Here is a 27500-nt window from a genome sequence, read left to right as displayed (position 1 = left end):
GCTTGATTAAATTGTAACTGTTATTCTAAGCCTGTTGGTTTAAGCACTTGGGCTTCAGACCAGTTCTTTTACATTAAGAAGGTTTGTGGTCTGCACTGTTGTGGCAGGACAGGTAGCTTACATCCTTCTAAGTTGGGAATTGCTGATTGAAGGCTCAGTGTCTGTTATTCTAAAAGTGTATTAGTTCTGGCTTAAGCACTTGGGTTTCAGGCCAGTTATTTTACATTAAAAAGGTTTGTGGGTCTGCACTGTTGTGGGAGGAGAGGCTAGATTCTGCCCTTCTGAGCTGGGAATTTCTGGTTAAAGGCATATTGTGCCTGCTTATCTGAACTGTTTCTTTCTGAAATTGGTGCGCTGTGTTTGCTGTAGCAGAGACTAGATTCAGGCCTGCTGAATCTAGCTTTGTTTGTATAACTTGAGCACTAATTCAAGCCATCTTTTTTGGAGAAGGTTCCCCTGCACCCTAGTAGCAGGAGTGTGCAGTTAGAACTTGTTTGATCAAAGACTGCTGGAATGGGGCTCCATTTTTAGCTTTTTATTGGTTAATTGGTTAATTTGTTTAAATTGGTTTGCTCATTTACTTCTGCTATATTAAAAAAAAAAGCAAACAAACAAAAAAACACTTTATGCATTGCCGCTTAGCTAGGGTTAAACTATTCCTGGTGCCATAAAGTCTGCTCTTCAAAATTTCCCTTAGAACTAGCCAGTTTTTTAGTTTTAGCACTCAAATCTGTTTCTTTGAGCTCAGCACTTGTTCAGAACTCTTTGTAAGCACTAAATAAGCTACAAATTACTACAGCACTCAATTTTCCTCACTTGTCTAGAGGAAAACAGTTTTAGTACTTAATAAATAAGTACCTATCCAGGCATGTCTGTGGGTCTACCTGATGAATCTGGGCATCTTGGGGCAATGCAGCAATTGCCTCATGTACACAAACAACCCTCTTCTCCTACCACCCAATACTACAACCTGTGAGAGATGCACTTATGTAGCCAAACTGGAAGCAAAACTCTCTTCACCCAAGACTGGACTAGACAGTCAAGAGGAGAAGTTAAACACTTGCACCACACCACACTCATCACATAGTCCATCAAAACCTACACCACCACAACACACACATAGAAACACAAAAACACACCTACATTCACGGAGGCTTTAAATAAAATTCTGCCCAAGCAACAGAGACCTCCAAAGCAGAAACGCAAGCAACCTCCACCCCCGAACACAACACAAATGACACATAGCCCACAAACTCAGTGTGTCACTCAACCACAGCCCATAAGGCATAACAACGTACCCAACACTCTAGTCATAGGTGACTCTCTAATCAAGCACACTGATGCTCCACTCACCAGGCTAAACAAGGAGAAAATTACTGTCAGCTGCCTGTTGGGTGCCAGGATTTACCACATAATGCATTCACTCAGGTCACTCCACAACAAGTACAAATATGACTCTGTCATTGTCCATGTTGGTGTGAATGACCTGAGATGTACCTCCCTGGACTACATGAAAAGAGACATGGAGGAGCTCTCTGATCTTGTAGCTCAGGCCGGTATGACCCTAGCCCTGAGCAGCATCCTACCATCACTCAGAATGATACCACAGTACAAGGACAAAATGACTGACTTCAACAATTGGCTAAGCTTCTGGTGTCATTCTAAAGGGATGCAGTATCTGTCTGCCTGGGATGACATGATCAACAGACCACAATGCTTTGCCAGAGATGGCCTGCACCTGTCGCACTTGGAATTCTGGATACTGGCTAAGGCTCTTGCCACCCCTATAGTGCCTTTTTTAGGTAAGGCTCAAATGACAGATTCTCTACTGTAACAGGTACAAGCAAGCAAAATTTGAGGGTAATGCTACTCAATGCTAGAAGTCTAAACCTCAAAATGCACTCACTCAAGACACTCCTTAAATTGGAGAACACTGACATCTGTGCAGTGACAGAGACCTGGTTAAGGCTCCAGAGAGCGCCCCTGCATTACCAGGCTATAATTTATACCACACCTTTCAGCCACCTACCCTGGACCAAAACACTAAAGGCAGAGGTGTGTCCATATTCAGGATATCCACACCTCCAGGCTAGTTGCCCAGTATAATGCATTTGAGATTATCCAAGTGCAACTAACTCTGGGCAAGACCACAATCCAAATTGTAGCTTGCTACAGATCCCCCACCATGCCCCAGGATTCCCACTACTCATTTCTTGATACACTGGAAAATATTAAGGTACAATCTAACACCCTAATAATGGGTGATTTCAAGTATCCCACCATTAACTGGGAAAACTACTCATGTACCAACTCTTTTGCTCAACGTTTTCTGGAATTCATAAATTCCAATGCCTTGGATCAACTTATCCATACACCCACCAGGGGCAGCAATATCCTAGATCTGGTCATTATCAACATGGGCGACCGGTTTTCCACACCAGAGGTCAATTTCTCATTGGTCAGATCCGACCACAAGCTAATCACCCTAGACATCCACATCCCACCCCCACCTGCCAGTAGGGAAACCACCGTAAAAAATTTCTCCAAAGCCAACTTCACGCTTCTTAAGACAGAGGTGGCAAACTTCACAACACCCATGCAGACGGACAATAGAGGTACGACTGCTGAATTCTACACAAATGCACTTTATAGGCACTTACACAACTGCATGGATCATGCTATCCCTAACAGAACCAAGATGGTATCCTCCAAAAAAAGGAAGCCAATCTGGTGGTCCCCTGCCATAAACAAACTCTACAACAGAAGAAAGAAACTGCTGCAAAAAAAGAGTAAAATCCCATGACTGGAGGAACTCCCTGGTCCGCCTGAGTAAGAAGCTGAGATCCCTCATAAAATCCTCCAAAGCTAGTTACAAAAACAAAATTGCCACTGTTTCTAAAGATAACCACACAACATTCTATAGCTATGTCAAGAATCTCAATGGCAACATTCAGATCTGCTCTGAGTTACAGCACAATGGCACTAAATATACAGAACCAACTGATATTGCCAACATCCTGGCAGATAGGTTCAGTGCTAACTTTACCCCTCTCACCCCCTAAAGAGCCCATCTCTATACCAGAAGAAAGCAAAGTTCCTGTAATCATAGCTGCACAGGTAAAAACCACACTCTCCAAAGCCAAGAACACAGCATCCATGGGACCTGACAACATTCCAAGCTGCGTTCTACATGAACTACAGAACGAACTGGCACCCCACCTAAGTACCATGTTCAATCATACCTCACCTCAGGCTTTGTGCTCACTGAATGTTGCACAGCGATGGTTATTCCACTCCACAAAGGGGGATCCACCATGGACCCCGGGAATTACCATCCCATTAGCCTGATGATCCTGGTCTGCAAGGCCATGGAACGTATCATCATGGAACTTATAAACAAAGACATTGGTAATCTCCAAACTCTGAACCCCACTCAGTTCGCATTTGTAAAAGGCAGATCATGTCTCCTAAACCTGATAGACTTCTTTGAAGCAGTCACCAAAGCCATAGATGAGAGTAAGGTGGTTCACACAGCCTATCTAGATCTTGCCAAGGCTTTTGACACCATCCCCCACTCTGGAATTATAGATAAACTCACTAAACTAGGCATAAATCCCTATGTCACAAGATGGGTTGCCAACTGGCTTACTGACAGAACCCACACTGTGAAAGTAGCAGACTCCAAATCCAACTTCAGACCAGTAACAAGTGGAGTACCACAGGGTTCAGTCCTGGGTCCTCTCTGGTTTGGTATCTACTTCTCTGAAGTACAGGCTAACACAGAAGGTCTTTGGCTAATGAAGTTCACAGATGACTGCAAACTAGGAGCCATAATCAAAACTCCTAACAATGTGGACATCCTACAAAAGGGCCTCACTAAGACAGATGCCTGGTGTCAAAGCCATGGCCTCAAGCTCAATGCCAAAAAGTGCATTGTCATCCCTTTTGGTAAAAACTCTGTACCCATGAACTACCACATAGGTGGTAGTCTATTTAACACCAAAAGTGTGATAAGAGACCTTAGGACACAGGTGGACAGTAGTCTCTCCTTTGATAATCACATCACCACAGTAGTCAGGAAATCCTTCTACGTGGCACACCTCATCACAAAAGGTTTCTCATCCAGGAAAAAAGAGGTCATTGTTCCCCTCTACTCATCACTCATTAGACCCATTATAGAGTACAATGCCCCTTTTGGTATGTACCTCTCAAGACATCTACAACAACTGGAAAGGCTGCAGAAATACCTCACAAAGAGGATTACTGGCCTCAAATAGATGCCCTACACAGACCGTCTCAAAAAACTCCAGCTTTACTCCATCACATATCACCTACTCAGGGGCAATCTCTGCATAACATACAAAGCTATGTCAAACCCAGAGCTGTTGGACATGCTCCACTTAAAGAAATCCCAATCCCTCTGAGATACACGCTTTCTAAACCTTGTCACCACAATAAACAGAACATGCTGGAGGGATAGATTCCTCTCCCAGAGACTTCCCATACTATGAAACAAACTACCTATCTATATCAAACAAAGCTCCTCATTAGCACTCTTCAAGAAAAATCTTGATGACTGGATGGGAAATAGGAAATTCACCTCAAGGATCACCTCTGTGGCTCTGCTCAACAGGGGCACAGGTAAATAATTTTCTTGGGTGGCAAAAGCCAGGGTACCTTTTTGGCTAGGCTTATATAGGCCCTAGGGCCAATAGCCTAGTACCTACTTATGAACCTATGAAAAAACAGTGTTCTTGAAGGACGGCCCCATACATCCCACAACACTAATTATATTAATTTTATGTCTGCAAAAGAGTGGAGGTAAAACATCTCCACTTACACTTTTTTGTAATCAAAACAACACACTCCACTGTTACCACAATGAAGAACTCATAAATCTCCTGTGACCTCCCCACATTCCCCAGTTCCCCAAAGCACTTGAAATGCATGCATCTATACATCATAGGTAGTTGTAACTTCACCTGCAATACTTCAGGGATGCACATTTAGGTTTGACATTAGAAAATCTGCAAAATGTAACCAAATGGTAAGAAGCAAAGAAAAGGAAATACTAAACGTAGAGAAGGCAGAGACACTTAAAGAGGCAGAGAGCAACATATCTGGAAAAATGCTTCAAAGCAGTAATTAAAAGTAAGAATGGGAATGAACAAATGGTGGGGTAGGAAACAATAGTAAATACACAGAAACAGCATAGAAGGAGTGACAAGAAATATGTTGTATTAGGAAGAGGCACTCATGTCTATTATGCTGCAGAGGAAAAACATCCCACCTGCAGAATAAGTAGGACATTAGTACAAAAAGGGCTGATGGTCAGCAGATAAGCAGAAAGTCAAAGTTAAAGTAAAAAAAGTAAAAAAGAAATAATATAAATTTCACTGGCCATGGATATTTAGTTTGTAATTAACTGATGCTTTAGGGTTTCTAGCAAACAGAGAAATACAATACACTAATACACTTGCGACCTTGACTTGGTTCTGCAAATGTAAATCTGTAAAGTTGTGGCAGGCCCCATATGGAGGAAAAACCTAATCTGAGTTCAGGTACACATGTAGAAAGTGATAACAAATGATAGCTGGGAAGGTATTCAGCTATATGGCAAGACTTGTAGAAGAAGCAAAGCAAATGACAGTACAATGAGAAGAAATCTGAGCACCACGTGCAACTCTGGCCATCTCAACAGCATACAGCTCATAGTCAAGAAAAGAATATCTAGGGTGGCATACTTCAGCCTTTGAGAAAAAGACCAAAAGACAAATGGTGAACTTTATAGAAACTTCAGAAACCAGCTATGGAAGGAAATGAAATGTAGCCATCGGAACGCCAGTCCATATAAAGCACTACATAAGCCAAAATACAATTTATTTTTCATTTATTGCTACATGTGTGTTTTGATGAGTGTGATTTCCATCTGGTTTGAGACTCATTTTCAGGACCGGCCTAGAAAGATATGTTCCACAGACATTGGTATAGTAACAATAAATAACAGAACATATTTAAATGTTAAGATAAGGAAAACACAGAAGAAAAAAATACTGTACTACAATATTAAATTAAGTGGACAGAAATAATACAAGAGTTGAAAAGATGATGCCTGCAGGTCTTATAATCTCAATGGCCTTGAACAGATCCAATAACTTTCCTGACACTACATTTCTTTTTTGAGTTCTTCCATCAGAAATTCTGTTATACAAAGTACTGTGCTTACACAGAAGCCTTTTTGGAAGCTATTCTGTGATATTTTCAGGATTTTGTGACACAGCCAGGTGTTGGTGGATATTTTCTGAGTATGTCAGAGATTGTATTCATTACTAGTGTAGGTCTGTAATTTTTAGGTTTGCTCGAGGTTCCTGTTTTGTGTACAGGACTTATATGAATCTCTGCTAGAGAGGTGGTACTATTCCCTCTGTATTGTTGTTATTAAACTGGCTTATATGGGGTATGCCAAGGGCACGTACTGACAGTTTTAGAATTTAGAAGAGATGATATCGGACCCTGTAGTACCCAAGTGTTTTGTGTTCTGCAGAAGCTCACTAACTATAAAAATACTGACCCGTCTCACCTGGAGCAGAGCAGATGTTTTCATGCTAGACTTGGAAGTATCAGTAGGGATTTCACCGGAAGTATCGTTACTGTCTTTTCCAAGTAATTTTTAGGGTTTCCTCAATGTCCTGATCTGAAGCATGGGGGAGGTAAAATTGTGTAGCTGTTCTAAGGTCTAAGTGAGAAAATTACTGTTCTTTGGTAGTCCTTGACTGATTTACTAAGTAACTAATCACAACTAAACTTTTTTTGTGATTGGTGATTGCTGTTACATTTGTTTCTAAGAATCCTATAATTGCTACATTGCAGCCTGTATTTTTCACTGGATGTATTTATTCCATACCTTGTGTCATTCTATCATAAGGGCTTTGAGAGTGTGAGAGGTCCAAAGTTAGGATCTGTGTTTATCTCTGACTCCTGTAACTGGGGTTATACTGTCAGGCAATGGAACAGTACCACCTTGTTGTTAGAGGCTCATATGATCACTGACAGCCAATGGAACAGTACCAACTTGACCAACTTGTTAGAGGCTCATATAATCACTGTCAGCCAATGGAACAGTACTAACAAGTTAGACGCTCATATAATCATTGTTAGCCAATGGAACAATACCACCTTGTTGTTACAGGCTCATATAATCACTGTCACCTTGTTGTTAGAGGCTCATATAATCCCTGTACACAAAAGGAGGGACCAAAGAAGTTGTTTACAAGGAAAATGCAACTTTAAAACTTAGCAGTTGAAATGGTTACCATAACTTATCACCTGCTTAAGAAAATTATGGTTTACACCTTCCATGCTTCTTTTATACAGGTACTTCTGGTTAGAGGCAAACTTATTTTGCTGGCTCATAGGGAATTTTGAATGGTGATCACTAACTGAATCAGTGAGGATGCCTGCATTGCTAAAATTAGATGGACTGGAGATAATACATGCACGCTATTGGTCTTTTTTCCTAGTCTTTAGGGTCAAGAGATTATCAAATTAATACCTCAAAGCTGAAGTAAGACACAAGAGGGTTGGGAGAAGCAGACAATGCTGACATCCCCTGTGTAAATGATTTGTGAGTTAGCATTGTGCAATAAACAGGAAAAAGTATCTTCAAGAATCTTAATAATTTGTTTTAAGTTTGCACCACTTTTGGCAGCCGAGTGGGATGTTGATAATGAAAGCTTCCTTTGTTCGAGGTAAGGGCATTTCTTTGCTGATATAGAGAAATTTAAGAGAAATTTAGTAAGAATTAATACTACACCAGTCCCTTTGAGGGTTCTATGATATCTAAATAGTCAAACTATGGAGGTCAATGTCATTTGTTTCTATATTTTTTCTAAGTCAGGTTTGAGTAATTACCAACATGTAAAGTTTGTAATGCTCAGTAAAAGCTTGACTCTGCTAGACTTCATTACAAACAGTATTTGTGTCTAGACTGGTTAGGCTTTTCCTTTGCCCAGATATAGTCATAAACAGAGCTTAGAAGAGTGGTGTTTACTGGTCCATGGTAAAGGTCTTTACCATCAACTGTAGGCTTTAACAATGATCTTAGCCATATTTTTTCATGAAGAAGTAAAGTTTTGTTTTGATACCTAGCTTTTTCATTTTATGCAGGACTGAAGTGAATATATATATATATATATATATATATATATATATATATATATATATTAGTAAATCTAGTTAGAGAAAGCAGTGAGACTTTATAGCTGTATATTAGTTCCGATTTCATGCATGATATATTTACTATTTGCTTCCCCAATAAGTGGGCTGCACATCTTAAGATATATATATGTATATATATATATGTATATATATATATATATATATATATATATATATACTGACCGTTTTCAGCCCAGTTTCAGAGAACAAGTAAAACATGTGTACAAATTCAATCCAGAATAATGTAAATATATGCATAGTAGTTAGAGTCTACAAAATCATTACGTGTAAAGGTTGTCTTATTGGAGTTAGAAGTAGAGACAATTAAGTATAGAAAATTGAAGAGGTAAAATAAGATATACTTAGGTTCATAGGTTCATAGGTTCATAGGTTCATAGGTTCATACTAGGCTATCTGCCCTAGGGCATTTATAAGCCTAGTTAGGATGAGAATACTATACCCATTAGTTTTCTGTGCCTCTGTCCAGCAGTGACACAGAGATGATTCGATCTCCCATCCCAAGATTTCTCTTGAACAGAGTCAGTGAGGCTCTGCCTCACATGGACTGGGATTCTGTTCCATAGTGAGTCTCTGGGTGATGAATCTGTCCCTATTTATATCCATGTTGAGGTTTAAGTCTCTTGCTCTCGTGGCTCTGGTGGATTTGGATTTTTGAGGTGGAGCATGTCCATTAATTCGGGTTGGACATGGCCTTGTATGTCAGGCACAGATCACCTCTGAGCAGACTGAATAGAGCTGGAGTTTCTTCAGTTGGGCATATGACATATGTTTGAGCCTTTATCCTTTTGGTGAGGAACTTTTGGGGTCTTTCCAACTGCTGCAGGTGTCGGGTAAGGTACATTCTGTACTCAATCATTGGTCTGATAAGTGAAGAGTACAGGGTACAATGACCTCTCCTGATCTGGATGTGAATCCCTTCATGATCAGGTGGGCAATGTAGAAGGTCTTCCTAACCACTTTGGCAATGTGAGTGTCAAAGAGAGGTTACTGTCAACTTGGGTCCCCAGGTCCCTGATAACTTCTTCGTTTAATGGATTACCACCTATGTGTGTTTTTCCCAAAGGGTATGACTATACATTTTTGGCATTTAGCTTAAGGCCATGGCTCTGGCACCAGTTATCCATTTCTATGAGACCTCTCTGGAGGATGTCTGTGTCTGATGGAGTGTCAATTATGGTGCCCAGTTTGCAGTCATCTGCAAATTTTTATGTTTGCCTGCACTTCAGAAAAATAAATGCCGAACAAGAGGGGCCCAGGACTGACTTAGAGTCTGACATGGCACCAGCAACTCTAACCCTGTGTGTTCTGTCCTTGAGCCAGTTTGCAACCCATCTTGTGACATATGGGTTTACATCTAAGCTGGTGAGCTTTTCTATGATGCGGTAGGCTGTGTGAACTGCCTTACCCTCATCAATGGCCTTAGTGACTGTTCAAGTTCAAGAGGAAGGATCTGCCCTTGACAAAGCCAAATTGGGTAGGATCCAGTGTCTGTAGGTCCCCAATGTCTTTATTTATGAGTTCCATTATGATCCTCTCCATAGCTTTGCAGACAAGGTTTGTGGAGTGGGACGCTAAGATTAAACAGCAGCCTTATGTGTGGGTTTAGTTCCTCATTGAGTGATGCTGTGTTTTTGCTTTAGAGAGCAGCTCTCATCTGGGCATTTGAGATGTTTGGGAGGCTAGACTCTGGTGGGATAGATATTTCAGAAATTTGCACTGAACCTGTCTGCCAGTATGTTGGCAATGTCTGTGGGTTCAGTGATTTTTTTATCATTTTGGACTAATTCTGAGCATATCTGGGAGTTTCCACCCAGGTTTCTAACAAAGCTAAAGAAGGCCTTATGATTGTCTTTTGTGACATTAGCGATTTTTCTCTCAATGTTGGCCTTGGATGATTTTATGAGTGATCGTAGTTTTTGCTAGTATTGATCAGAGATGCCTTTTTTGCTCTGTCATATAGTAGCTTTCTCCTCTTGTTGTATAGTTTGTTTATGGCTGGGGTCCACCAGAAAAGGGTCTTGATTTGCTTGATCCATACATTCCTGGAGGTGTGTGGTTTCCACTGGAGTTCTTCACTGTGGTCTTTAATGAGATTAATTTATGGTCTGATCTCACCAATGAGGATATAATGTTTGTGATGATCAGGTCTAGTATATTTTCTCCTCTTGTGGGAATGGTGACTAGTTGTTCCATAGCATTTGAGTTTATGAACTCCAGGAACCTTTGGGCTAGGGTGTTGGGGCTTGAGTAATGTTCCCAGTCTATGTTTGGGTAGTTGAAGTCCCCAATATGATGGTGTTTGGAGAGACATTCATACTCTCCAGTGTCTTCAGGAAGGCTGTGTGGGTTTCCTGAGTTTGAGAAGGTGGTCTGTAGCATGGGATGGTCTCCGATGTAACCTGGAGGTGTGGGTATCCTTTATGAATATGGATACTTTTGGGGCCAGAACGCATGATATGAGGTATAACCTGATAGTGCTGGGGTGCTCTCAGAAATGTAGGTTGACACATTCCATTAGTTGAGTAAAAGACAACATACTGAGATTTGAATTTTGCTAATAGACTACTGAGGTTGGAAACAGATAGCTCCCAACTTTTAGGCATTGTCTTGAAAGCATTTGCATATGGCTTCTTTGCTGACATACTCTCAGTGAAGCATTAACCTTTTTTGAGGTTTGATGTTTCTTAATTATGTGCAGGAGTTTGCTCCACAATGCAGGCCCTAACCTGGAGAAGGCTGTTTCGACTATAGCTGTTTTTAATTTGCTGAAGTGGAACGCCTTTTCTTCAGTTCTCAGAGATCAGGAATTTTTCTGAATCTTGTTGATATTTCAGGTGTTATTTTTGAGAACATGATGATTTATTCTGCAAAACAGAATGTTACAGCTGTACAGTACAGGTGGTGTAAAGGTATTGAGGATTATGGTGCAGATGACAGTCTGTAATTTGGCACAAGAGATAGCAATATAAAAGTATAGATATGGATCAGTGTGGTTTTGTGAAGGGGCGGCAAACATTTGACAATGTTACTAGAACAATGATGATCCAGAGGGAAACAGAATGTAAAAAAATACCACTGTTGTTGGTGGGTCTTGATGCACTGAAAGCATTCAATGGAATAAGCTGGGATCTCATGTATAGGGCAATGGAAGCATTTGCATTCCCTGACAAAACCGGAAGGCTGATTTGAAGGACATATGAGGGATTAAAGGTAAAAATGAAAGTGGTGGAGTCATCTCTGATAAGTTCTCTTTCAGCAGAGTAACAAGGCAGGGGTGTCCTCTGTCCCCTTTGTTATTGCATTATATTTAGAAACACTAGCAAAGAAAATAAGGATCTCAGAAATTCAAGGTTATAACTGGTATGGTAGTCAAGAAAAGTTGGCTTGATTGGAAGACAACATTAATTTATACATGATAAAACCAAAAAAGGACTATTGGTATTGTGGAACATTCTGAGACAGTGTCAAGTATTTTTGGGATACAAAATTAATGGAGATAAAACAAAGGCAATAGCTGTAAACTATGTACCCCCACACAAATTGGTTCAGGGATACCAGTATTTATGGGGACATGACAAAATGAAGTACTTAAGAGTATGAATTAAAAAGGATTCTGTTATGGCAGCTAAGGATACGTGGGAACAGACTCAACAAACGATAATACAAAAACTGAAAAATTGGACACTGCTTTATGAATATAAATAGCAAGATACAAGCAGTGAAAATGTTTTAGTCCCTTTAGTTTTATACACAGGTCAGGCATATTTTCATCAACCAGAGGAGAAGTTGTGGATAGCAATTAATAAAGAATTGATGGATTTTATCTGGAAAGGGAAGAGGGCAAGAGTCAAATGGGATAAGTTGATCCTTCCAATAGAACAAGGAGATTTGGAATTACTTGATTTGAAGGAATATTTCTGAGCTACACATTTAAGGCTCCTATACATAGCACAGGCAGAGAGCTATAATTCAAAGTGAAAAGAGATTATGATGAAACAGAGGGGGAAGCTCAAGAAACAAGGACAGACTGAAATTTTCGATCCAGATCCTTAAGAAGAATAACAATAACCATGCAGGTTATTATATTCACATAGTATAAAAAAGTATTCTAAGAAAAAGGCCAACATGAGGATGGACAAAGGAGATTCTGCCAATAGCAGTGACTGCAATTAGGGGTACAGAGAATAGGAAAGAGGGTACTGGAATTTCCTGGAGAAAAGTGACAAAGGAACCAAGGTATTTGGTGCAAATAATTAGAGAGGGAAAGGTATTAGAATGGGAGGAGGCAAGAACTAATTTGGGCTGCAGGCTACAGACCACCTTCTCTGCCGAGGACTGACACCAGAGTATAGACAAACAGAAAGAAATTGGGGGATCCTAACTGAAAGACCAGCAGCAGAAGAGTTTTTAGTAAAATCTAGAACAAAAGCTTCAATGTCTAGATTTAGGATCTTTGCTTGGAAGTGTTTTCATAGGTATTTTATACCCCAAGCAAACTCCAGAGCATTTTCCTCAGGTAGATTGCAAATGTTGGGGATTGATAGGGAAGAAAGAGATAATTGGGAACATATTATTTGGGAGTGTAATGAATTTACAGACTTTAAAAAATCCCCTGCAGACTACTGTGTCAGAAATACTGGGTGAGCACATTGGTGTAACTAAGGAAATGATTTTATGAGCTGTGATACAGAATTGGAATTACCTAGACATAATAAGGCCTTGCTGAGTTTAATTATGGTGGCTGACAAAAAAAGCAATTACTAGGAAATGGAAATCAAAGTATAAACCAACTGTACTAGAAGTATTGAATACAGTAACAGAAACAAACAACTGGAAGTGGGATCTTTAGAGAAGGGTAGGAGCAAATTACATAGATACAGATGGGAATTGTGGGAACAATACATGCAGAATAATGTTTTGGAGGAGGAATGAGGTTTAAGGGAAGACAAGAAATGAATGAGCTATGTAATGCTCGATTGACTATGACTGTATAGAACATTATAAGTGATGCACGATTGCAAATGAAAAAATGTCAATATGGTTTGTTTTCATTTATATAAATGTATGATTGCCTATGTCTTAAGTGATAACTTAATAAAGATGTTTCTTGTTTAATAAAAAAGAGATACCTGTACAGGCTATGGGGCATGGCCCCCCATTTTACTAGGTATACAGCAGCAAAAGGAAGCTATATCCACTGGCTGTATCCACCTCTTGTGTCTTTTTGATGTGAGATATCTTCTTCTTGAGTAAAGGATTCATCATTATCCATACATGATTTTTAAGTATGAGTCGTAGAGGCACTCAGATAATGTACAAAACTGAGAGTTTCATTGAAAAGAGTTGCCATGGAAACAATCTGTGTGTGAAACTTACAAGTGGTATGTGAGGGATGGAATCCTACATGTCAGGGAAGAAAACAGCATAAAAATGTCATCCTTTTAAAACTGGAAGGAGAACCTGAGCTGTACACATCCCAAATATCTATTTTTTTTTTCTGATTTCTGTGTTCCACAACAAGGCCTAGCTCTCTAGTCTGTGTTGACACTAGGAAGAATCTAAAATGGAATCTAAATCTTTCTATTTTGTGTCATTTTCTTACTCACTCCCCCCCCCCCCAGTATCCACCCCCCCATCTTGGCTAACTGCCTCATTCATTCTTCCATCATAATGGTTAGACTGAGAGGAACAGCCATTCAAGTAGTCAGTAGTGATTGTTACTGCTTTATAGGATCATAGGCAAGTACTAGGCTAGCTGCCTTTGCAGGCCATTCTAAGCCTAGACAGTTTCCTTTTTTGTACTCAAAATAACCTATTCCATTTTGTTATAGATTGATCTTACCCACCCATGGTCAATAATTATACATTACCACTAATGAGAATAACTGGGATCATACTAATCTAATAATAATCTAATAATGGGATAATCTGAAGGGACATATGCATGGAGTAAAGCATTTAGGAGCTGCCTCTGTCCAATAGTAATACAGGGGGCAGTCCTGGGATAAATTTTTTGTTTCCCATTCATAGATTTAAGTTATGTTTTAAAATGGACTGGGATAAACTCTTTATTTTATGTGGATGGGGAGCCTGTTCCACAGCAGTTGTATCCTCTGTGAGTATATCCATCCAAACCTTTCTGTCGATATTGCAAAAAAGATTTAGCTCTCTAGATGGAGTATTTCTGATGACATTTGATTTACTGATCTGCAGTAAATACATCAATGATGGGTCAGAGGATGCCTTGTAAGCCAGACACAGGTAATCTCATAGCAGTCTATGTGATTCTGAATATAGTGACAGGGCTTTGAGCTGCTCCATGTAGGACATGTTGTTTAGGCTTTGTATACTTTAGTGAGGTATCACTGTGGGTGTTCTAGTTGTTGCATTTGTCTGGACAGATACATGCTAAAGGGACCACTTAATTCAATGACTGGCCTAATGTTGATTAAAAGTTAGGCTACTGTCTACATAACTTCCCAAATCCTGAACAACTCGGTCAACCCTTAGGGGCTCAATGTCAATATTGTAGCTCCCTGTAGTAGATGACTTTCCAAAGGAAACAATAATGAATTTTTTTGGCATTTTGTTTCAGTCCATGATTTTGGCACCAGTTACTTATTTGAGACAAAGTTTCCTGCAGGATGGCTAAGTCATTTGGGGATTCAATGACTATTCCTAGCTTGTTGCTGCAAACTTAGTCACCTAGAGCCCTTTGGTATTGGCTTATACTACAGAAAATTTGATTGCCAACGGCTGCTTAGATGCTTTAGCTTTAACCCCACAAGACATATACAGTAAAATGCTCCATTGCTCAACATGTAATGGGCATTACTGAGGACATGTCAAACACATACACACACACAGACACAAAGAAGAAAATTGTTTTGTAGAATCTAACATACCAGCATGAAAGTGCATTTGCAATATGCAAATGACCTGTTTAATTTACAAGCAGATCCTTCCACTTAAAGTGACAAATACTCTTCTAGTGTAATTAATTTATGGTAAACTGGGCAGCTGTAAGAATCATAAATGAAATTCTTAAATAATCCCATTTGAGGAATATCCCCCATTGAAATGGGGGAAGACCAGCAGAGAACTGCATTCTTACTACATAAAATGCCTTCTTAATATTCTGTCCTTTTCATTTGCTTCAGTAAAGGAGAAACAGAATTTCTCATTTCATAGAATGTGTTGAAAAAACTCAAAATGTACCTTTTAGACTTCTAAAAGCATGTCTTGTTAAATGACTGCCCTCTGTGAGCAGTTCTCCATTAAATAGGCCCATTTTGTTAACTCTTGCACAGAAGTCAAGCACATTGGCATGCCACACCACTGGAGCAAACTGCTGCATTTGAACTAATCATATGCTCAGAAGCTAATCTGTTACAGCACAATACAAATGGAAAAAACAGTACTATGAGCATGCAATGAACAGTCTATGACCTGCTACATACCTATTTCACAATGCTTTCCAGTGAAGCGAAAAGGGCACAGGCACTGGTATCCTCCATCTATCTCCTTACAAGATCCACCATTTCGACATGGGCTGGACATACATGGACGCAGTCTTACTGAGAACACAGAACAGAAAACAGCTGCATCATTCAGTGAAAACAACCATTAAGAATGTGTGTAGAACTTTATTTTTCTTCACAAGATTTAGGTTTCTGGAATACTTCTTCATTGTGTACTGCTTAATCCAATTCAGCATTTAAAACCTCTTCTGATTTGTGTCTTGCAGTAACAGTCTGCGGAACAATGAAACATGGAAACAAAGGTGTGCTTTGCTACACCTCACTATACATGAGCACTGTGAGCCAATTTCAGTTAAAAGAGGATGATATACAGTATATTTTCTAAACTACTTGTCTAAATGGCCCTAATTTACATTTTTCCTGAAGGATTTACCTTTTGCTTGCTTTAGTGCAGTTAATTATTTTGAACATTGTGTTAAATGCACCAAGAAGAAAACTGTAAAATGTAAACTTGCATGCAGAGTCAGACTGACAGGAGGAAAAAGACAACCTGTAGTGTAGCGATGGTGGGACAAAGGGGGCAGCTGCCTGGAAGCAAAATGTTATGGAGCGGGATCAGCCAATCCTGACTGCAGATTAGTACAATACTGGCATTTAAATGTTGATATTGCAATTTGCAATCTGAACTGATGTGTTTTAGCTCTGGTTGGTTGTTTGCCTGAGAAAGAGAACCGAAGTGCTGTAGCACTCAGAAAACTGAAGTGCTGTAGCACGCCATGTGTGGTTGCAACTGCTGCGCTTAAAGGTGTTTTTTTTTTTTTTTTTGCTCTCCAAGAAGAATGAACAGCTTTTTTCATTTTGTTTGAGGAGGACTACACTGGGTGCAAAAGCAGCTAGCTGCACCATTGAAGAATGTTCAGAGCTGCTATTCGTTTGGCAACTACGCCAGAGAGTTCCAGTGTATCTGCTTACATCTAAGGAAAGTGTCTGCTACAAAAAAAGGCAAAAATATTATTTTGCACTTCTGTGACTGCATTCTATTAGTTTTCTTTGCATTTGCTGCACTTTAAATAAAAAAATATATACTGTTCCTCTACTGCTTTAAGTACTTATTATATTGTATCAGGAGTTTCAGGGTTGTTGTATATAGATTGTGTGGTTTTCTTACACTTGGGCTCCAAACCAGGCATTTTACATCATTTTTTTTCTGCACTCTTATAGCAGAAATGTGCTGATCTAAACCTATGTGAGTTGGGGATTGCTGATAGAAGGCTTATTGTGTGCTTTCCTGACTGGTAATTAGCTTAAAACCTGTTCCTTTTTACCTGTATATAAGCCTCAAGTTTCCATGAAGCTGCTTTCTGCACAGTGGCAGTTAGCAGTGTGCTGTAGCGGTTAGCAGTACCCTATTTAGACGCAAACACCTTAAAGATAAAATCATCAAAACCATACCCAGCACCGTGCTGCTCTAAGAAAAACTAAGCTGCATGTTGAGCAGCATCTCTCTGTTGGTTAGCCTTAGACTGCACAAAGTATAGTTCCCACTCATAGTCTCTGTGCTACCAGCACAGTCCAGTCTAGTTAACCATTTCTTTTCCCTAATAAAACCCTCAGTAAGAGCATGATATCATGGATGGGCAGTTTCCTACATCTCTGTAGCCAGCCTGAAAGACATGGGCCTCCTGAGACAATGTAGAGATTGTCGCATATACTACAAATGACTTAATCCTGAAAAAAAAAAACAAATACTATATGTGAGAGATGTAGTTACACAATGAAAATGGAGGCAAAATGCTCACATACAAACAAATCAAATGCAAAACAGGTTGTCAGCACATAAACATCACTTCCCACACTCAATAAGGATTTGACAGATAAATCCACAAATGTGGTGATACTCACTGTTTACTTACCAAAACCTCATAAGTCTCTGAAACACTGCCTTCAGAAACCACATATACACAGAACAAAGCAAACACCAACCACAACACATAACACACAGACACACACACACACACACACACACACACACACACACACACACACACACACACACACACACACACACACACTAGTGTCTCGACAAACAAACCCATAAGGTGAAACACCACAATGCCTAACATACTGGTCTTAGGAGACTCCATAGTGAGAAACATGGATGTTCCCCTTACCAGGATGGATAAGGAGAAAGTTACAGTAAGCTGCCTGTCAGGTGCCAGGATCCATCAAATCACACTAGAACTCAAGTCATTCAGCCACAAGTACCGGTATGACTCTCTCATAATCCATGTGGGTGTGAATAACTTTTGACATATCTTCCTGGACTATGTGAAGAGAGACACTATTGAGCACTCAGATTATGTGTCACAAGCAGGTATGAGCCTAGCCTTGAGCAGCAGTATACCTTCACCAATGATGATGCCAGAATACAAACAAAAATGACTGATTTAACAATTGGCTTAACTTCTGGTATCAGTCCGAGGGGATCCAATATTTGTCAGCCTGGAAGGACATTATTGACAGGCCAAGCTGTTTTGCCAGAGATATTCTGCACCTGTCTCTTCTCGGCTTTTGGATACTGGCAAAGGATTTAGCCACCCCATAGTGCCTTTTTTAGGCAATGTCAAGGTAACCAACCTCCCAAAGTAACAAAATCTTCTCTTGATAAGCTCAAAATACTGCTGCTCAATGCTAGGAGTCTACAAAAGAAACTGCACTCCCTAGAAGCACTCCTCACCTTGGAATATGCTGACATCTGTGCAGTCACTGACACATGGTTCAAAGTTGCAGAAAGCACCCTGGTCGCACAAGGCTACAAGACCTTCCATTAAGTCAGACCACCAACTGAACAAGAAAGAATTAAAGGAGGAGGTGTACTCATCTTCACAAAGGATAAGTACACCTCAAGACTGGTCAAACAGTATGACTCTGGAGCTACTCCATATCCAATTAACCGTAGGTTAATCCCCTACCACATTATCGCTAGCAACAGGTCCTCCACCATGAAAGAGGAAAAGCATACTGTGTACCTGGACTTACTGGACTCTCTCACCATGTAGCCCATTACCTTATTCATGGGAGATTGTAATTATCCTACCATTGACTGGGGGACATACACTCCAACTGACATGCAGGCTCAAAAGTTCTTGGATTTTGTCAGTACAAGTGGTCAGCACACCCACTAGGCCCCCAAATATCCTGGACATAGTACTCAATAACATGGGGGAGCATTGCACTGTCCCATGTAATGTCTTCTTTGGTAAGATCAGACCACAAAACGGTGTCATTTGAAATAAATATAAGGCCAGATACCCCAACAAGCTCAAAAAGGCTTAAGAATTTTTCCAAGACAAATTACCTCCTACTAAGTGATGACATAAGAAATTTTAAAGCTCCACTGAAACCAGAAAACAGAGATACCTATGCAGAAGCATATACCAATGCCCTGTATAGCCACTTTTAGTTATTAGTTATATAGAATTGGCAGTATCAAAATGGATTAAACCCAGGTCTTGCTGGAAAAAGAAGCCACCCTGGTGGACCCCTGGTATAAACAATCTGTACAACAAAAGAAAGAAACTAATATCCAAAAATAAGTGGAAACAGGCTCAATAGAAGGAAAAATCCCTCACTAGTCTAAACAAACAAATCAGACATCTAGCCATTAGTCAGAAGCAAAATATGAAGCAAAAATAGATTCCCTAGCCAAGGAAAATCACAAAGCATTTTTTAACTATGTCTGAAATCTTAACAGGAATATACATAGAGCTGGTTGTGGATAGCACCACTCATACTCAATTGGAGGAAGTAGCCAACCTTCTAGCTGACAGATTTGGATACAATGTCTCCCCCCTGTTCTCCCAGGTATCCCCAAAGTACAGCTGCCACAATTTCTTAGCCAATTATCTCAAGAGAGGTCATCTCTATGCACTCTAAGGCTAAAAAAACTCCATGAATAGACCCTGACAACATCTTAGGTTGCCTTTTAAATAACTTAAAACATGACCGAGGAGACCCACTTGGATCATTATTTAACCACAGTCTCTGGACAGGCTATGTTCCAGCAAAAGGGAATACAGCAACAGTCATCTCTCAGCACAAAGGGGGACCATCAACTGATGCAGGGAATTACAGACTCATAAGCCTGACAAGCCTCATCTGTAAGGCCATGGAAAGAAACATCATGGGCCCTCTAAACAAGGACATAGGTAATCTCCAGACTCTGGACCCAACCTAGTTAGGATTCATTAAGGGTAGATCATGTCTGTTAAATCTGGTTGACTTCTTCGAGAAGATCACCAAGGCCATGGATGAGAGAAATACTGTGTATACTGCCTACCTTGACCTGGCTAAGTCATTTGACACAATTTCCCACTCAGGTATTATAGAGATACCCTCTCAAGTGGGCATAAACCCCCACATCACCAGGTGGCTATGCAAGTGGCTCACAAACAGGACACATACTGTCAAAATACGTGAGTTAACCTCTAGCAAGAGGCCAGTCACCAGTGGCATACCACAGAGTTCTGTGCTACGCCCTCTCCTGTTTGGCATTTATTTCTCTGATGTCATGGCAAATGTAGATGGCCTTTGGCTGACCAAGTTTGTGGATGACTGCAAATTGGAGGCAATCAATGAATCTCTGAATTATACCAATATATTGCAAAAGGGATAAATGCAGTCAAATGATTGGTGCCAGAGCCATGGACTGAAACTAAATTTAAAGAAAATGCATTATTATTCCCTTTGAAAACCAAATATCCAAGCTAAATACAATACAGACAGCATCTCCAAAGAGCAGACCCACTGGTACATGATCTGGGTACTCAGGTTGATAGTAATCTGAACTTCGACCACAATGTGTTCACAGTGGTGAGGAAGTCCTTCGATGTGGCACAGCTCATAAGGAATGACATAACATTCAGATCACAGGATGTTATAATTCCATTGTACTCAGCCCTCATCAGTTCAGTAATTAAGTACAATGCACCCTTTTACATGTACCTTACCAGACATCTGCCACAGCTGGAGTGACTCCAGAGGTTTCTCACCAGGAAGATACATAGTATAAAAAAAGGTCCTACTCGGAAAGACTGATAACCCTATCACTGTATACTGTCTCCTACAAACTAATGACCTGAGATGTACCTCCCTGGACTACATGAAAAGAGACATGGAGGAGCGCTCGGATTATGTAGCCCAGGCGGGTATGACCCTAACCCTGAGCAGCATCCTACCATCATCCAGAATGATACCACAGGACAAGCAGAAAATGATTGAATTTAACAACTGGCTAAGTTTCTGGTGTCATTCTAAGGGGATCCAGCATCTGTCTGCCTGGGATGACATGATTGACAGACCTTGATGCTTTGACAGAGATGGCCTGCATCTGTCACCCCTGGGCTTCCGGATACTGACCAAGGCTCTTACCACCCCTATAGTGCCTTTTTTAGGCAGTGTTCCAAAGACCAAATTACCACTGTAACAGCTAGAAACAAATGCAATCTGAGGGTCATGCTGCTCAATGCTAGAAGTTCAAATCTCAAAATGCACTTGCTGGAAGCACTCCTTAAAATGCAGAACATTGACATTTGTGCTGTAACATAGACCTGGGTCAAGGAAGCAGAAAACACTCCTGCACTACCAGGCTATAACTCATTCCACACCTTTCAGCCCCAGAACTTGGACCGCAGCTCCAAAGATGGTGGTATTTCCATATTCATAAAGGATGTGCACACCTCCAGACTGGTTGCCCAACATAACACATCAGAGATACTTCAGGTGTAGATAACATTGGGTAAGACAGCAATTCAGGTTGTAGCCTGCTATAGGTCCCCAACCATGTCACAAGACTCTCAACCCACATTCCTAAGCACCCTGGAGAATATTAGGGTCCAACCTAACACTCTCATACTGGGCAACTTCATCTACCCCTCCATTAACTGGGAAAACTACTCATGTACCAATACACTTGCCCAACGTTTCCTGGAATTCATTAATTCCAGTGCCTTGGACCAGCTTGTTCTTACCCTCACTAGAGGTAGCAACATCCTTGACCTGGTCATTACTAAAATGGGTGACCATTGTTCTACACCAAAAGTCAACTCCTCCCTGGTTAGATCTGACCACAAACTAATCACCTTAGAAATTCACATCCACATCCCTCCCACCCCCGGCAAAGAAAACCACCATGAAAAACTTCTCCAAAGCTAACTTTGGGCTCCTAAAACAGAAGTGGCTAACATTACAGCATCCATGCAAATGGAGAACAGTTGCATGACTGCTGAATCATACACCAATGCACTGTATGAACACGTACACAAATGCATGGCTCTTGCCATACCCAATAGAGCCAAGATGCTCTCCTCCAAAAAAAGGAAGCCAGTCAGGTGGTCCCCTGCCATAAACAAACTCTACAACAGAAGGACGAAACTGATGTGGAATAAGGTGAAGTCCCAAGACTGGAAAAACTCCCTTATCAGCCTCAACAAAAAGTTGAGATTCCTCATCAAATCCTTTAAAGCTGGCTATGAAAACCGAATTGCAGCAGATAGTAAAGACAACCACAAGGCCTTTTATAGTTATGTAAAGAAACTCCATGGCAATACCCAGATTTGCTCTGAGCTACTGCACAATGGTACCTCCTATACTGAGCCAACAGATATTGTCAATATACTGGCCGACAGATTCAATGTCAATGTTACCCCTCCACCCCCCTTCAAAGGACCAATCACAATACCAGTAGATTGCCAGGCACTCAGTATTACTGCTGCACAGGTTAAAACAGCACTGTCCAAGGCCAAGAATACAGCTGCTATGGGACCTGACGATATCACTGGCTGTGTTCTACGTGAACTACAGAGTGAACTGGCACCTCACCTGTGTGCCCTGTTCAATCACAGCCTCACCTCAGGCTTTGTCCCTACTGAATGGCGCACTGCTACAGTTATCCCTCTCCACAAAGGAGAAGCGACTACAGACCCTGGGAACTATCGCCTCATTAGCCTGATGAGTCTGATATGCAAAGCTATGGAATGCATCATCATGGACCTAATAAACAAGGATATAGGGAATCTCCAAACTCTGGATCCCACACAGTTTGGTTTTGTGAAGGATAGATCATGCCTGCTCAACTTGGTCGACTTCTTTGAGTCAGTTACCAGAGCTTTGGATGAAGGCAAGGTGGTTCATGCAGCCTACCTTGATCTGGAAAAGGCCTTTGATACCATTCCCCACTCAGGAATCACAGAAAAACTCACTAAGCTAGGCATCAACCCCTATATCACTAGGTGGGTTGCAAACTGGCTCACAGATAGAACCCACAGTGTGAAAGTAGCTGAGTCCAAGTCAGACTACCGACCAGTCACGAGTTTGGTCCTGGGTCCTCTCCTGTTTGGCATCTACTTGTCTAAAGTCCAGGCCAACATGAAGGGACTCTGGCTGACAAAGTCTGCAGATGATTGCAAGTCAGGAGCTGTTACTAACTCCCCAAGTGATGTTGACATCCTACAGAAAGGCCTCACTGAGACCAACGACTGGTGTCAGAACCATGGCCTTAAGCTCAATGCCAAAAAATGTGTCATCATCCCCTTTAGGAAAAACCTGGTTCCCATGAATTACCACATCGATGGTAGTCCACTGAACACAGAAGGTGTTGTAAGAGATCTGGGAACATAGGTTGACAGTAACCTCTATTTTGACCACCACATTGCCACTGTGGTCAGAAAGTCCTTCTATGTGGCACATCTCATTACTAAGGGTTTTGCATCCAGGAAGAAAGAGGTCATTGTCTCCCACTACTCTTCCCTCATTAGGCCAATAATCGAGTACAATGCCCCATTGGCATTTACCTCACTAGACACCTGCAACAACTGGAGAATCCACAAAAGTACCTCACAAAGATGATCCTAGGCCTTAAACACTTGTCCTATATGGACGGACTCAAAAAACTCCAACTATTCTCTGTCACATATTTCTTACTTACAGCCGATCTCTGCTTGTCTTACAAAGCCATGTCTGACCCAGCTCTGTTAGAAATGCTACATCTAAAGAAATCCCAATCCCTCTGCACCACATACTCCAGAGACCTCAACCTCATTACCACAATCAACAGAATGTGCTGGAGGGACAGGTTTTCATAGATTCATAGATTCATAGATTAGTATTACTACTATAATTGCTTGTGCCATTTTTTTGCCCTAGCAGTCACCCCATGTGAGAATCAAACCCTGCACCTTGTGTCTGCAGGTTAAACACCTTAATCATTATGCCAACCTCCCACCCAAAGAGACTGCCCATGCTATGTAATAGACTTCCCATACATGTCAAACAGAGCACCTCACTGGTCCTTTTCAGGAGAAATCTTAATGAGTGGATGGGAAATAGAAAATTCACCCTGGGGATCACTCCAGTGGCTCTACTCGACAGAGACACTAGGAACTAAGGTTGGGTGGCACAATGCCAGGGTAATCCTATGGGCTAGGCTTATAAAGGCTTCAGGGCCATTAGCCTAGTACACACCTATACCTATGAACCTAAGGGGTGATATGTGTCTCACTTACAGGGCAGTCTCTGATCTAGCCCTGATGGAAATGTTACACTTTCGTAAATCAGACTGAATGAAGGTCACTCCTTCCCAGGATCTTAACTTAGCCTGACATGAATAAATCATGTTTGAAAGATACATACATATTTCAGAGACTGCCACTTCTCTGGAATAAGCTTCCCATTCATGTGAAGCAAAGCCCTTCTCTGACTCTCTTCAAGTGCAACCTACATCATTGTATGGGCAATTGTAAATTTAGTCTTGGAGTGGTGCCCATGTCCCTCATGGACAGAGGCAGTCAGTATAAGATATCATAGCATAGGCTCATACCTCTGTGAACTTTGTTCACCTAGCTATTGAAAATTGAGAAACTGGTTAAATATGGCTAGAATTGTAAGGGCTCTTGGGCTATTAGCCTAGTAATGTCTTATGAACCTATGAACCTATGAAGATATCAACAAGCAATTCCCTACTTGGTGGTAAATTAGAGTACTCTCAATTAAGTAATTCCACTAAATACATTTTTTGGCAGGGGGATATGGGAAGTATGTATCCTTTTAATCAAATTCTAATTTCAAACAAAAATTTGGCTTAAAAATGTGCTTTGAAAGTTCTTTCTCTGGGGGATGGGAGGAGGAGGAGATGGTGGGGCAAAGCTCTCCATACACTCCCATACATGGGACTCATCCCTCCACCTCTTTGCTGAGATTGCTGTATCTGGGGACCTCCATTTGCACCATCTGTAGTTCAAGTTGATGCACATTGTCAGCAGAGTGATTGCCTACTGAGCATTCTATTACCCAATAATAGTCATAAAGTGCACAGTCTCATTACTGCTGGGTATATGACAGATTTTGTGGAATGAGGTTACTATTCCTATGTGACACAAAAAACTTATAGCTATGCTCCTGCAAGAGCCATAAAATACATCCCCCTATTCCAGCTGGTTGACTACAGGTTTTGTAGAATGAAGTTACTGTTCCCATGGATAGATAAGATGTGTAGTTATATATTATCACCACTCCTTTCTAACAGCACTCCATTAATTTCTAGACAAAGGCCACTTGCTGAGAATAACTACCTTACACCAGACTTACTTTCAGATGGTGCTGTGTACTTCCAAATACCAATACCAAGTATTTATAGGGCAGAACATGTTGCCAGTGATCAGTGTGAACTGGATTAAACTAACATCTGTCCAGTAAGCCCCCACTTATGTTCAACAAATGCAGCTTCTTTGTTATGCTATTAGGTTTATATTCCCACAGACTGTGCTTTGATCATGAGGGACAGTATGGTAAAACAATGGTGTGTAAAGTGTTCTAAAATTAAATCACTGTTTACCTGTAGTATAAATGACATTTGTTCAGAATCTTTGGCAAATAGACCATGGGTAGATGTCATACTTAAGACAGCCTTGTCACTCTTGAGACGGACCTTCTTTGCCTCAGCACAGATGACCCAGAACCATTAGGTGTTCTTCATTAGATCACGGTTGCAGTAACTATTACACATGGGATGTTGCTTGTGGAAAATATTGCATATCTGGCCAGAATACAAAGCTTCTTCCTTTAATACTGTACATTGTCTCTTAGCACAAGGCAGACTCTCATCAGCTAAGCAAGCAGATAAGTACCCACTGAGGACAATCGCTTTTTTCTTAAAAAAACTGTTCTCATAATTCTTTCTTAAGTCTATCAGAAAGGGAAAGTGCAGACGTGGGCATCACATTCCACATAAAGACTGACACTCTATATATGCGTTTTGTTTGGGTGCTGAACAAGATATTTGATTATAGTCAATTTGCTAATTGCTTGCCCTAAAACATTAGGAGTAGACTAAATTCCCTTTGTATCTTCCTTTCAAGCCACACGTTTTCAGGGCTTAGTGTCAGTGATCATGGTGCCATGTTCTCCTACAGTGGACTTTACCCCACAGGTAAAAAAATAAAAAGTTGACAAGAGAGGTGAGTGATGCTAATGAAATGTCCACCTCTCTCACAGAGGCATATTTACACCATTTCCAGACCATCAGTCTGCTTCTACCAGGCCGTCTGGCACTACCTCTTTAGAAGCAGCTATGGTCCAGGACACCCCCATGTTTGAACATACTATTCATCTGGTGGATTTTGCAGGAAAGGAAGAAATGCAAATTATTTTATTTGAGGGCAAGAGATGTATCCAACAAGCTTTTATAAGGGAGGATAACTGAGGCTCACTCATGGAGGTCAGACATATGGTTTCATCCTTGAAGACCATACATCTGAATACTCCCAAGAAGCATATAAGATAAACATATATCCCTTCTTTCTACCCGTGTCGCTAAGAAACAGAACAAGGTAGATTGGTATAATGTGCTTAAGTGCTGCGTAAAGCTGTTCAGCCCTTTCAATCCTCTTTGCCTGCTCCTTCTGGTTCTTCTCCTAGTAAGCAAAACAAAGTTTATTCCTCTTCTGAGAAAAGATGATTCTTCTGACTCAGATAATGAAGGACTTGATCATGCTTTCCAAATTCCATCCCCCACTGGATGTGAAAATGAGGTGCAGAATGCATTATCCTCCTACTCCCCTAATAGGGTTATTTCCTTTTTTTTTTGCCATAACTGCAAAAATGAAACCTTTTTTTTTTAAATGGAAGAGTAAAGAATTTCCTGACTCCTAGAAAATGCATTATGCACTGCTGAATACAGACCTACCTAAGCCTGTTGTTATATCTCCATTATTGGGGGTATTAGAGGATGTCTTCTAGGCTGCTTCTGTCTCCCCTTTTCTTAGCCTGCAGCTCCTAAAATGTCAGATAGGTTTTACAGTGCCCCAGATTCACACAGATATCTTTACAAAAATCCCTTTGTGGATCCTGCTATTATTTCTTCCGATACAGATACATGTGACAGAATTTTTTAATCAGCTAACCCAATTCTTAATGATAAAGACAGCAGCTCCTGACAGGTTTGAGAAAGAGTTTAGCCTTCACAGCCAGTTTTCCTTTATCTATCTTTACTAGCCAGTCCGCAAAATTCTGGTACATTATGGATGTGCTTAACCCAGCATCTCAGGTGCTAAGCATATGATTCAATATAGCCGTGATTTGGTTGATGCTGTGTCCAGAACTGCTACATATGGGACAGTTATGAAAAGACATGATTGGATTAGACTTCAAACCTTTCCAATGGATGTAAAACATCAACTGATAAATGCCCCTCTGGATATGAACTGCTTATTTGTCAATTCCTCTGCT

The 27500-nt window shown here is 40.7% G+C and overlaps 1 protein-coding gene across 1 annotated transcript in view; it reads right to left on the bottom strand.

Moving 5' to 3' along the window:
- Positions 1-27500, bottom strand: part of SNED1 (sushi, nidogen and EGF like domains 1) — a 1598911-nt gene that overhangs the window by 579677 nt on the left and 991734 nt on the right. Inside the window, exon 14 of the mRNA XM_044070335.1 lies at positions 15699-15815. Coding sequence (XP_043926270.1) covers positions 15699-15815 — 117 coding nt within the window. The remainder of the gene's footprint in view (positions 1-15698; positions 15816-27500) is intronic.

The sequence above is a fragment of the Protopterus annectens genome, chromosome 4.part1, assembly GCF_019279795.1.
Source record: "Protopterus annectens isolate FY-2018-M chromosome 4.part1, PAN1.0, whole genome shotgun sequence".
Lineage (NCBI taxonomy): Eukaryota > Metazoa > Chordata > Ceratodontiformes > Protopteridae > Protopterus > Protopterus annectens.
The sequence above is the reverse complement of the archived record's forward strand: the minus strand, read 5'-3'. Positions and strand labels throughout refer to the sequence as shown.